At 37.1% G+C, this 13255-nt stretch overlaps 1 protein-coding gene across 7 annotated transcripts in view; it reads right to left on the reverse strand.

The window, feature by feature from the left end:
• The window catches only part of ERCC6L2 (ERCC excision repair 6 like 2), a 173517-nt gene that overhangs the window by 25259 nt on the left and 135003 nt on the right, over positions 1-13255 (reverse strand). For 5 of the 7 annotated variants that reach the window (XM_070459504.1, XM_070459503.1, XM_070459501.1 and 2 more), the window contains exon 17: positions 11719-11873. In XM_070459504.1, coding sequence (XP_070315605.1) covers positions 11719-11873 — 155 coding nt within the window. Of the gene's footprint in view, positions 1-1338; positions 3382-8170; positions 8324-11718; positions 11874-13255 lie in introns of those variants that run through there. The other 2 variants (XM_070459506.1, XM_070459505.1) reach the window with 2 other exon arrangements.

The raw sequence follows: 13255 nt of genomic DNA on the forward strand, positions 1-13255 counted from the left end.
TAAAGAAACAGAACAGATATTTTATAGAACTTTGGAACACAGAAAACTACTCCCCAAGATGGCTGCTTGGATTTGTTAGTGCTAGATGAGGAAAGCTCACAAAGTCACACATGGGTGGGGATATCTTTCTGACACCATTCTCCATGTTTTCCCTTCTTGAGTGGGTTTCCTATACTAGAACTATGGTCAACAGAAGAGAGATAATGAGTGACGATGAAGAATACCAACATTTATGCCGCTCTAAAATGACTAACATCTTTACATCATCTGCTAGAATATGCCTTTTAACATTAACTTGTGGAACCTATATAAACAGTGAAAACTGTTATGGGCATCTGCATTATGTAGTAATTTCTTGTAGGAATTACCAATAACAAATGTTTTCCGAACTTCCTCTCTGTATTGCCTGTTGCTAAGTGGTGATGCTAATGGACATGAACGCTGTGGTCCTGATCCGTAGGAAGTTTGTAACATACGTGAGGAGAGAGCAAACACTAACACGGTGTCCACCATGTCTACAATGATGTTAGGCACAGAGAATGGGTGTGAAAGGAGCTTGCTGATCTCCAAAGAGTGAGGTTTTATGGAGGGAGAGAAACTTGAATTGGTAGTGAAGGATCAGCCAGTAGATCATTTGGTTGGAGGTGTAGATTGAGTAAGTTTATTGAAGACCACAAATGACAGGCAAACCTTCTAATTCAGATAAGGAGGGATTGTTTCCCTTGGCTAATTGTAAATACATTTAGTAGCTCAACAATGCCAAGCCATTGCCAGAGGATTTTTAGGAAAATTCTGATATTTGTTTATAGAAAAGACAGTTTAAACTATTTACTTTTCAGAACATAGTGTGGGGGTTCAGTATACCCTGACAACAACTGAAAACCTAAATTATTAAAAAAAGTATCAATTATATACAAGACATTATTTTAGGTCTCCAGAGTTATCAAATGAGAATCAGAGACATATTCTGCTATTTTTATTTTTAAATATACTTTTTATTTATTTATTTATTTTCCCCTTTTTTCTTTCATTTATTTTTATTAGTTGGAGGCTAATTACTTTACAATACTGTAGTGGGTTTTGTCATACATTGACATGAATCAGCCATGGATTTACATGTGTTCCCCATCCCGATCCCCACTCCCACCTCCCTCTCTACCTGCTCCCTCTGGGTCTTCCCAGTGCACCAGCTCTGAGCACCCGTCTAATGCATCCAACCTGGGCTGGTGATCTGTTTCACCCTAGATAATATACATGTTTCAATGCTGTTCTCTCGAAACATCCCACCCTCGCCTTCTCCCACAGAGTCCAAAAGTCTGTTCTGTACATCTGTGTCTCTTTTTCTGTTTTGCATATAGGGTATCATTACCATCTTTCTAAATCCCATATATATGTGTTAGTATACTGTAATGTTCTTTATCTTTCTGGCTTACTTCACTCTGTATAATGGGCTTCAGTTTCATCCATCTCATTAGAACTGACTCAAATGAATTCTTTTTAATGGCTGAGTAATATTCCATGGTGTATATGTACCACAGCTTTCTTATCCATTCGTCTGCTGTTGGGCATCTAGGTTGCTTCCATGTCCTGGCTATTATAAACAGTGCTGCGATTATTTTTAAAGTCCAGAGTTTACTAGAAAAGAAGATGTATACTTACCTAACTGATAAAAATTTGGAAGTCATATGTTAGAATAACTAGGTCAAAGTACTATTACATAAAGCAGAAAAAGCATTAAGAAGGACAGCTTACCTATACAGCTTATGTTGGAATTGGGGCAGGCTTTGTGAAAGAGTGACACATCTGAGTTACATGCTGAGAGGTAGAGAAGTTTGGAGATTTGGGAGGTTAGGACAACTAAGGTTGAGTAGATACTGCCAAGTCTTACGGTATTTCTTGAGTCCAGATAGTTTTAACTATCTAAAAAAAGATTTTTAAAGGGAAAGATACATTTAGTCCACCCGAATTTTTTAACTGCTAAAGTGAGGGTAATTCTTAATAGACAAGTTATCTTGAAAAATTAGACTGATTTGTCATATTGGAAAAGCAAAATAGACTTTAAAAAAAAAAAGGAAAATCTCCAAAGCAAAATAGAAAGTAAAAGAACTGGGGGAAAGCACAGGAGAAACCAGAAGGATTGAAAGACTGCAGGGATTTAAGCTGACTGCCACTGCTGAGCCTGAGGGAAATCATATACCATCTCATTAAAATAAAAAAGTCAGTAAAACGGTATTGTTTGCATTAGTCTCCAAGAATCTTTGAAGTTCTGAAATACTATGATTCCCTATCCTTGTAATTTCACTTCATTCATCCTATAAAACTCAGAATTCATATGTGTGGAGGCAGGAGTCTCAGATGACAAGGCAATAGGTGCTTCCGTTAAGTGGCCATGTCCAACTGATACCATGGTTTTCAGAGAGGGATAAAATACACATTTGAAAAGGGCTATTAAGTGCTTAACATTCTCTTAAGTCACTAGGTAAAGTCAATCAGAATTCAATGAGGCCTCATATCTCTAAGCCTTTATATTGTTACTTATGCTCAGATGCTCAGTCATGTCAGACTCTCTGCGACCTCATGAATTATAGCCTACCAGGCTCCTCTGTCTATGGCATTCTCCCAGCCAGGATACTGGAGTGGGGTGCCATTTTCTCCTCCGGGGATCTTATCGATCCAGGAATTGAACCAGTGTCTCTTGCATCTCCTACACTGGCAAGTGGATTCTTTTAGAAAGCACTATTTGAAGAAATACTATTTTTAAACTATTTATAATCTTCCAACAATTCTAAACAGAGAAACTGTTCAAAGAAGCCTTATCAATCTTCTAAGCAATTGGAACAATGACCAGCTAGAAGAGTTAGAATCAAGCTACTTCCTAATTAGCAAAGAATATTTTTATCAGCCCAGGCCATTGTCACATTAGCTTATAATTACTGTCAAATATAATTTTTTTCTATAGTATTCTTTATGATAAACCAGGCACAGTTCAAGGTGGGTCCTTCATCTATAAAATTTGAGGATTGAACTAGATATCTTTTAGGGTATTCTAATGTATTTTATTACTGGTGCTACTAACAGAGCCTGGCAGGCTATAGGGTCCATGCAGTCACAAAGAGTCGGACAAAACTGAGCAACTAACACACACACTAATAACAAAAATAATAACAGGTCTTCGTATAGAAAAAGAGAAAGAGCTTCACTCATCCATCAACCCTACTAGTAAGCAATAAGCAATAATCACAAATACAATAATAACCACGTATGCCTTTCGGGCAAGAATTGAATGTGGTTTTGTCCCCATTAGCTCATTAGTGACATTACTCCACCAAGCCTGGTAACATCACTGTGAGGAAGGATGCCACAGCTCCTTGTCGCCACTAGCTAGAAGTGGAATACATGTTTATAGGTAACGCCAGATTCTCATTCCTTTGACTAGGTAATAGGTGATTTTCACAAATGACACACTCTCTCTCTCAATCAATCCTACTTCTAAGAATAGAAATACAAAAGCCTTCTTCATGCCAACACTGGTCCCGTAATTTTATACGTATACATACACAACTTTATAAATCTGATCTTTACTAAAATCACTAGGAAGAAAAACTTTCTGATGCAAATACTATAAAGTTAACATCTCAAGACAGAAAAATGATAAGACCATGAAAAATCCCACCCAGCAAGAGTTAATTCCATTGCATGGTGAAATCATACACCTTACTTACTGGACTACTTCATAAACCAGTCGTTTGTGAACAATTACTTTAAACCATCATGCCATTCACTATCCTGAAAAACAGGCTAATGGAAAGCTGTATCTCCCCAAAGTCTGCTTATTGTAAATAGCCCATCTCTCCTCCTGACGCCAAAAGCTGTATACACACACTGCAATTGAATCTACCATAGCTCAAAAAAATCCTTTCTTTAAGTAACCTACAAAATGCCAATCTAATACAAATACGAGAAAGAGAAGTTCTTACTAAGACAACATTTTGTATTTACAGTATTCTGAACAGTGCTTAAACTTGCGCTGGTTATATAAAAGACTCTCCCCCACGCCACCTCCGCCCCCAGGCTGACAGCATGCTTAGTTCTCTCATTTACACCATGCGGCAGTAACATAAAGAAGGGTTTACTATTAATCCAGGTTTTACTACAAAGCGGCCCGTTATTTCTCTGTCAAACACTGGCAAGAGTGCCAAGTGTCTGTCATACCATTCAGGGGATTAAGTCTCCTTTTATAGTCTGATACTTGTACCAATTTATAAAAATACAGATATAGTTTCTTCGAGTTGGTCACAGTCTATATTTTGGCTTGGATTCAGGCAACAGAGGCTGACTATGACAGCTGGCAGGAAACTGAGGGGAGAGTACATCCTCCCCCTTTCAGTCGCATCTCAGTTGCCATAGTGATTAATCCTTAATTGAATGCTGTCTTTGTATAATCTTTTCAGAAAACTTTAAGTAAGCTTAAGTTGAAAACATAACAGTTGACTGAAAAAATGAGGTACCACATCACACAGGTATAGCTAAGTTTTACGACATACTTCCATATAGTGAAAGAACAAGTTAACTTTAACAAAGGTATTATCCATTCCTTCCAGCGCTTAAATATTTCTGTTTGGTCTAAGCTTAAACCTAAATCACACAGGTTTTCCCTCTTGTTATCAGGCATCTTATCTTTTAAAATAAGTTGTTCTCATATGGTTCTGAAATATCCAAGCACAACTGAATGTAAAGCAAGTTCTTATTTTACATAGTTTTGTATTGCTAAATTAAACAGGCATAATTAGAAATTTAAGGTTTTAATTCAACATATCTATCTAATACGTTCTATAAGTAAATTAATTTATAAAAGTATACACTAAGAAACCAAAGGAAATATGGGACAGACAGTATATTTTAGAACTTTTCTTAACATATGGTTGAATTTTATTTGATTCACAGCTTTTGCCATTTTGGTTTCTAATAATTACATCAAAGGACTGAGAAACTCTGAAAGACTACAATATGTTATTTATAATTGCAGTGTACATTATTTCTCCTTTGTAAGTTTTTCATTTAGTATATTCCTTTGCAATTTAGTTAAAGGCTCTCACTTAGACTCAATTACAGTATTCCTTGGGAAGTAAAATACTTGCATATTGTGGCCACTGTTAATCTTGTGTTGCCTTCATACAAATAAATAGGACTTGTTTTGTTTTCTTAGGAACTGAGGCAGCACATCTGCATCTGGCTGCAGACACAGACACATACACTAAGAGACCACACACAGACATCACACACACACGTCACACAGACATCACACACACACATCACACACACACACACACAAACTCTTTTTGAACACAAAGGTCTCTAATAAATCTTTGATGACAGACATGAAGCACTCAAAAGAATTCTCAGTAATCAAAAAGATTCTGGATGTAAACCCTAGAAGAAAGATACTGTACTGAAGCTGGGAGGTCTAGGGATATTTGGAGATTTCAGAAAGAAAAGGGTTGTCAATATTTCTAGTACTATGGCTGAGCCTTTTTGCCTTCATCTTGTTTTATTTACCTTTATTCTCTTTTCCTTCCATAATGGTTTAAAAGGTTTTTGCTAGACTGCAACTCCATCATTGCCACCTATCACCACACAGCAAGCTGCAAAACCTCTCAGTGAGTGACATACATATCTCTAACCAAAGATGGTGGTATGTTTCAACGATTTACTCATTAAAGGTGTTGAAGTATCATCAACCAGATACGATAAAATCAGTGACTGTGAACAGTTTTTCTCCTTAGAAATTCTGTGAATGAAATGTCATCAATATCTCAAATCATCTTTACAAATAGTTTTAGTAAAGAGAAACATGACACTACCATCATTCCATCTCACTGACTTTATTAGTTTCTAGTTTCCGGAAGAATTATAGTGAAGAAAACCCTAGCACTACGTACATAGATGCAAAACAACTAATTTGATGGCAGAATGCAGTCTCACTCATTTGAATGAATGTTGGCAGCCATGGAGATATCATGAATTAGAAGCAATCACTTAAACTGATGAACCTAAACAGAAACTAGATCTATCAGCTCTACACAGAAAAGTCACTAATAATTTTCACTCTATTACAGAAAAGGCCTAAAATAAAATTAATATAAATTATAAAGCACTGGGTGACTTTGTTTTCATAAACAAAAACTTAGTCACATATAAAAATTTTAAAAATACTATATCAATAGCATAAGCATTCTTACTTTTTTATTTAAAAGGAAGTTCAAAGCCCCAGAGGGACTAGCATCACCCATTCTTTTACTTATAGTTAAATATGATTGCAGGGCTTCCCTGGTGGCTCAGTGGTAAAGAATTTGCCTGCAATGCAGGAGATGCAGGTTTGATCCCTAGGTCAGAGAGATCCCCTAGAGGAGGGCACGGCAGCCCACTCCACTATTCTTGCCTGGAGAATCCCATGCACAGAGGAGCCTGGCAGGCTCCTGGCAGTCCATGAGGCTTGCAAAGAGTCAGACATGACTGAAGCGACTGGGCACGCAAGACTGCTTATGGATTATTTGTCCTTGTTGATTTTCACCTTCTAGGGAAGTTAAAGACCTGACATCAGTCTTACCCACTGGTTGCAATAACAATACTTATTATTCATTAACTGCTTACTTTGTGTCAGATACTGTTCAGAGCATTTTATAGGCATTACCTCATTTAGTCTTCACAAGAACCTTTTGAGGTAAGAAGTATAATTACTTGTATTTTAAGCACAAGAAAATTGAGGCACAGAGAAGGTAAGTAACTTTTTCATGGTCACAAAGGAAGTATCAGGTAGAGTTACAATTCAAATTGACATCTGAATAGACTCCATGACATAGACCAGTTATAACCATCAAAATTCCTCTGCCTTGAGAAGACTACAGAGCTCAACAAATTGAAGATGTCTCATTTTATGAATTCTTTTATTTATTTCTAAATAAACTAAAAGGAGAAAAGCATAAGGTATGTCCAGGGACTGGGTTTTATGTAAAAAATACAACAGGTTTAGTTTTTGACATTGGTGAAAATTTAAGAACATCCCAAGTATGTATGATCACTATCTATTTTGAAAACTGATTTTCATATATCAAGATCTTTCTTTTTATGAATCTATCTATTCATTTATTTAAATTTTTGTTGGAGTATAGTTGATTCATAATGCTGTGTTAGTTAAGGATGGACAGCGAAGTTCACTGCTGATTCATCAATTATACATATACACATATCCCTTCTTCTTTAGATTCTTATCCCATGTAAGTCACTATGGAGGACTGAGAAAAGTTCCCTGTGCTATACACCAGGTCCTAATTAGTTATCTATTTTATATATAGCAGTATATACCCAAGATCTTTCTTTTTTGAGGGAAAGTTTATAATTCTGTCCTCAAGTGGTTGTTGTACACAAATAACACAACTTTCAAGATGCTGAAAGACAACGATACTGCTAACTTGATGTGTTAAACGATGCCGGTCAAACCTGAGGGGCTCAGTCTTACTGTCAGAATTTACTGTATCAAGCACTGATTTGAAGTTAGCTGATGAGATGAGTATGTTTATATAGACTGTTCTTGCCCTGCTACCATTGGTGGCATGGGACTGGCCTTCCAGCTTAATGGCTTTAAAACTCCCCTGAGTATTTTTTATACCCACCATGATTCAGTCATTAAACACCAGATTTCTTCATATTCCTTGAAAAAGTTCTGCTAAATTGGTCTGCGTGTGATGGGGGAGATATATGGCCTCAAAAGGCACATCAGACACTCCAGGGGCAGGGTATTCCAATTTGTTTCTCCTGGCAAGAAACGTCCCTCACTCTGAACATCACTGTGAAGAAACAAGGTTTCTGATGAGATTGTACTGTCCATCTCAAGAATGTTCAGGCTAAAAAAGGTTGAAAACTATCAGTACTGCTAATGTAAAGATGAAACTCCCTTCCCACCATTCCCAATTAAAAGCACAGTATATTTCCATCAGTGGCTTCCCTGGTGGCTTAGTGGTAAAGAATCTACCTGCAGTGCAGGAGACGTGGGTTTGGTCCCTGGGTTGGGAAGATCCCCTGGAGAAGGAAATAGCAACCAACTTCAGTATATTTGACTGGAAAAGCCCATGGAGAGAGGAGCCTGGCGGCCTACGGTCCATGGGGTCGCAAAAAGGTCGGACATGACTTAACAACTAAACAGCAAACAACAAAAAGTATTTCCACCATGTTTGTTTTTACAACTTTCCTTATGAAGGTTCCAGAGGGACTTTTTACTGCTTCTTGATCCATTTTGGGAGGTATTATATGGCGATAAACTTCTTCTCTGAGAAATACTTAAATAAGTTAGTGACCAATATCCAGTGAAATTACTGCATTAACATGTACTACAGAATTTGCCAAGTTTTCTGACCTTTCACATTAAAATCTGTTTGGAAAAGAGCATGGTTTTAATAAAAGGCATGGTTTAAAAGAAAGAAAAAAAAACCTAATAAAAAATTAGCTGTCTATTTAAAAGATTCTGATATGCTCCTCATTTTAGTATAGCAAATTTCTGGCAAACCCAGCACATTTCTGCCTACCTTTTTCATATAGCTTCTACAAGGTAGTACAACTGTAGAAATGCTATCTACAGTACTGCTTGACATATGGTATACTCCTAAGTAAAGTGAGAATATAAAAAAGTAGCATACTTGGGTCATGAAAGTGCTTTTATATGATTTGCATTTTGGAACTAGGCCTTTGGATTATATCAAAAAAAGCTAAAAGCATAGCCTTTCAAAGCACAATATTACAATAACTCTAAGAATATTACAAGACAATGTGCTCAGTTGCCTCAGTTGTGTCCAACTCTTTGCAACTCCATGGACCGTATCCTGCCAGGCTCCTCTGTCCATGGGATTGTCCAGGTAAGAATGCTAGAGTGGGTTGCCACGCCCTCCTCCAGGGGATCTTCCTGACCCAGGGACTGTATCTCCTGTGTTTCCTGCATTGCAGGCAGATTCTTTACCATTGAGCCACCAAGGAAATTATAAGACAACTGACTTTTGTCATGTAGTGGTCCCCATCCAAAATGCCAGGTGACAAATTCTTTCAAATTAAGCACTAGGAAAAGCTTTGCTCCTTTTCAGAAGAACTGTTTTTCTGTGTGTGTTTGTTTTCACTTTTTTTTTTGTCTTTAAGGACATTTAGCTCAGCGTTTCTCAGTAGGGTGTTATGGCATTTTGGGCAGAACAATTCTTGGCATGTGGGATGCTTCCCCACCTACCCTCCTGGGCCTCCCGACACCCCATGACAGCGCTGCCTCCAGACTTTAATGCCAGTCAGGCATTTTGTCATCGTGACCACCCAAACTGTCCAACATTTCCAAATGGATTAGTTAAGAAAATACTAAATACATTGTTCACTTCCTTTGTGTTGTCTACCAGGAGACTCAATCAAATTTGCCATTAAAAAATGTATCTGGGTAAGTGTAGTATATCTTACATACCTGCATTATAATCTTATATATCTGCATTCTAACTTCCTCCCAGCCTTGAACTTCTATCTTAATTTCTATTTTCCTTGGTCATGAATTTTTATTCTGATTTAATTAAAACGATCCAAAATCTTTGTCAAACCAGATGTGTTTGTGTGCTCAGTCATGTCCAATTCTCTGTGACCCCATAGACTGTAGCCCTCCAGGCTCCTCTGTCCATGGAATATTCCAGGCAGGAATACTGGAGTGGACTGCCATTTCCTTCTCCAGATGATCTTTCCAACCCAGGGATCGAACCCACATCTTCTCCATTGGCAGGCAGATTCTATATGACTGTGCCACCTGGATAGCCCCCAAACCAGATGGGGTACAAATAAATGAAGACAGCTTGACAGTTCAGAGGTATTTTATCCACTTCACTCCAAAAGTAGCACTAACTTGAAACAGAGTGTCACTGTTATATACAATACCAATTTTCCACTTGTACACATAAAGTGGTAGAAAAATTACTCTTCAGACATTTAGCTCTCAGGAATTAAGAAAGAATAATAAGCCAAAGGTCAAGCCAAAGGTCAGGAAGCAACAGTTAGAACTGGACATGGAACAATAGACTGGTTCCAAATTGGGAAAGGAGTACGTCAAGGCTGTATTTTGTCACCCTGCTTATTTAACTTATATGCAGAGTACATCGTGCGAAATGCCAGGCTGGAGGAAGCACAAGCTGGAATCAAGATTGCCGGAAGAAATGTCAATAACCTCAGATATGCAGATGACACCACCCTTATGGCAGAAAGCAAAGAAGAACTAAAGAGCCTCTTAATGAAAGTAAAAGAGGAGAGTGAAAAAGTTGGCTTAAAGCTCAACATTCAGAAAACCAAGATCATGGCATCTCGTCCCATCACATCATGGCAAACAGATGGGGAAACAGTGAGAGACTATTTTTTGGGGCTCCAAAATCACTGCAGATGGTGACTGCAGCCATGAAATTAAAAGATGCTTGCTCCTTGGAAGAAAAGTTATGACCAACCTAGAAGGCATGTTAAAAAGCAGAGACGTTACTTTGCCAACAAAGGTCCATCTAGTCAAAGCTATGGTTTTTCCAGTACTCATGGATGGATGTGAGAGTTGGACTATAAAGAAAGTTGAGTGCAGAAGAACTGATGCTTTTGAACTGTGGTGTTGAAGAAGACTCTTGAGAGTCCCTTGGACAGCAAGGAGATCCAACCAGTCCATCCTAAAAAAGATCAATCCTGAGTATTCACTGGCAGGACTGATTGATGCTGAAGCTGAAACTCCAATACTTTGGCCACCTGATGTGAAGAGCTGACTCACTGGAAAAGACCTTGATGCTACGAAAGATTGAAGGTGGGAGGATAAGGGGACAACAGAGGATAAAATGGTTGGATGGCATCACCAACTTAATGGACATGAGTTTGAGTAGGTTCTGGGAGATGGTGATGGCCAGGGAAGTTTGGCGTGCTGTAGTCCATGGGCTTGCAAAGAGTTGGACACAACTGAATGACTGAACTGAATAAGCCAAAGAGAAGAAGATACTTATTAAAAACTTTTGATATAAGTGTGTAAATAAAATATCACTTTCATACAAGCCATATTTCTACAAAGCAGCAATTTTAAATGAGAAGAGCCCACGGCTCAGGAAACTCAAACAGGGGCTCTGTATCAACCTAGAGGGGTGGGATGGGGAGGGAGATGGGAGGGAGTTTCAAAAGGGAGGGGATATTTGTATACCTATGGCTCATTCATGTTGAGGTTTGACAGAAAACAGCAAAATTCTGTAAAGCAATTATCCTTCAATAAAAAATAAAATTAATAAAAAAAATCCTTTTGTTAAAAATACAAATTCTAGATGTAGTTTTTGTATGTGTCTTCATTTTAGATGAAAAATTATGGAAGAAATCTGATGATACACTTTCCTTTTTTCCATATAAGCAGTAGTAGTTTTGGTTCTGATTAAACTAATTCCCTCAGAGTCCTCATTTTTGGCAAACTTTCATTAAGGAAATTATTAAGCAACTCAACATTATTAGGCATTTAGATACAGATTTGTCTTTTAATATAAAACATTTTGTGAATACAGTGCCCCAAATAGTATTTTGCTTTTTACACTTATTTGTAAGTCATTTATAATCTTGTTGGTACTTTTGAGGGGGTACTTAGAGAAGATCCTATCAAGGAACTTCTGTGAAAATGATATAAAAACTAGAGGTATATTATCTTCTTACCTTAGAAGTGCAAACAGCTATGTTAGCAGGAAGCTGAGAAAACTGCTTCAGTTCAAATACATCACGTGCTGCCCATCGACTCATGTGATTTTCAGCTTTGCTTGATCCAATCACATTCTGGTTTGAGTGAATGTAAGCCACCTCCTGAACACCATCTATGAAGTAATTGATGTTTATTAACTGGTGTCTTATGATGAAACAATATAGTTCAAGATATACTTTAAAAATTATCAGCAACACATTTAAAACAGGTTATGCTTATTTTATTTTTAATCAAGAAAAACACTGAGTTTATATGTCAATATCTCAATATTCTTTTTTTAAAAATTGAAAAAAGTTCAAATATATTTTTTAACTCTTAGGTTAACTTAGAAATGACTCTTCCCTCTCATATAAAAATTTCTGATATCAGGTAATAATTTTTAGATTTAAGGTGAAATGAGGAAAGTCATTGTAGAAGGTTGTTTCTATGAATTTGCCATCTCTGTTGATGTAAAAAAAAAGTTTACTAATTTAAAAGTAGTGCTAACCTCATCTGTTCCTTTAAACAAGTACTTGATTACAATTATGAGGTAGGAGCATGGGGTTTATGACCAGGGAGTTTTGTTTGGTCAGCTTCGTTCAGTTTTATTGTTTGTATATTGTCTTTTTTGTACATATGCCCAGAGATTGTCAAGATTTGGAGGTTTTTAGGAAATGAAAAAAATTAACTTACAGCTTTTATCTAAAAGAAGTTAAAAAATGGCTACTTTTTTTTTTATTGCTTTGCTTCTAGGCACCTATAATTTACTTTTAAATTGTGGTCATTAAAAGAGAAGGCTAGAATTGAAGTCTATAAAAGCTCCCTCAAACACCTCTGACAGTGAACCTCAATTATGCCCTCAACACTTGTGCTTTTTCAGCCCTGAAACTCTCTCAATCAGAATCGCCAATCATGAGAAAACAAGATGTTAAATGACTAAAAGAGCAACCAAGATAATATTCTCCTTAAATTCTGAAATATCAGTTAGGGTGTATACAGCAATAGTTTAAACCTGCCAAAGAATTCTTCTGGTAAAAAATTGACTGAGATATTGTTCTTAATTTTAATGACACATGATATACCTTCAAAATAGAATGAGTTCCACACAAACTATTACATCTTTTATATAGTAAAACAACAACAACAACAACTTGGCTGCTCTTTAAAACAAACGTTCACGCAATAATTCTTCAAACCTAAAATCTAATTGCCGCACACAAACCAAAGGACAGTCCAGTATCCGTATCCCCTACTTCTTGAACATTGGCTTTTTACCACTTAGCTTTTCTGAAAGACTTACATTAGTACCTGTTCTTACTCTAACAGAAAGAAATCCAAAGAGGATTTTCACTTTTATGAAAAAGGGCAAAAAGCAAAACAGCGTTTGTCACCAGACCTTGAAGAGGCAGCATGCTCCCCGGCAGCAAGCGTGGCTCTGCCAAGCTCCTTTACCAGGAATAACACTTAGCATCTCAGCATTAGGCCATCAGAACTTCGAATTGTGTTGGTGAGTAT

Source organism: Odocoileus virginianus, chromosome 31, assembly GCF_023699985.2.
Source record: "Odocoileus virginianus isolate 20LAN1187 ecotype Illinois chromosome 31, Ovbor_1.2, whole genome shotgun sequence".
NCBI lineage: Eukaryota > Metazoa > Chordata > Mammalia > Artiodactyla > Cervidae > Odocoileus > Odocoileus virginianus.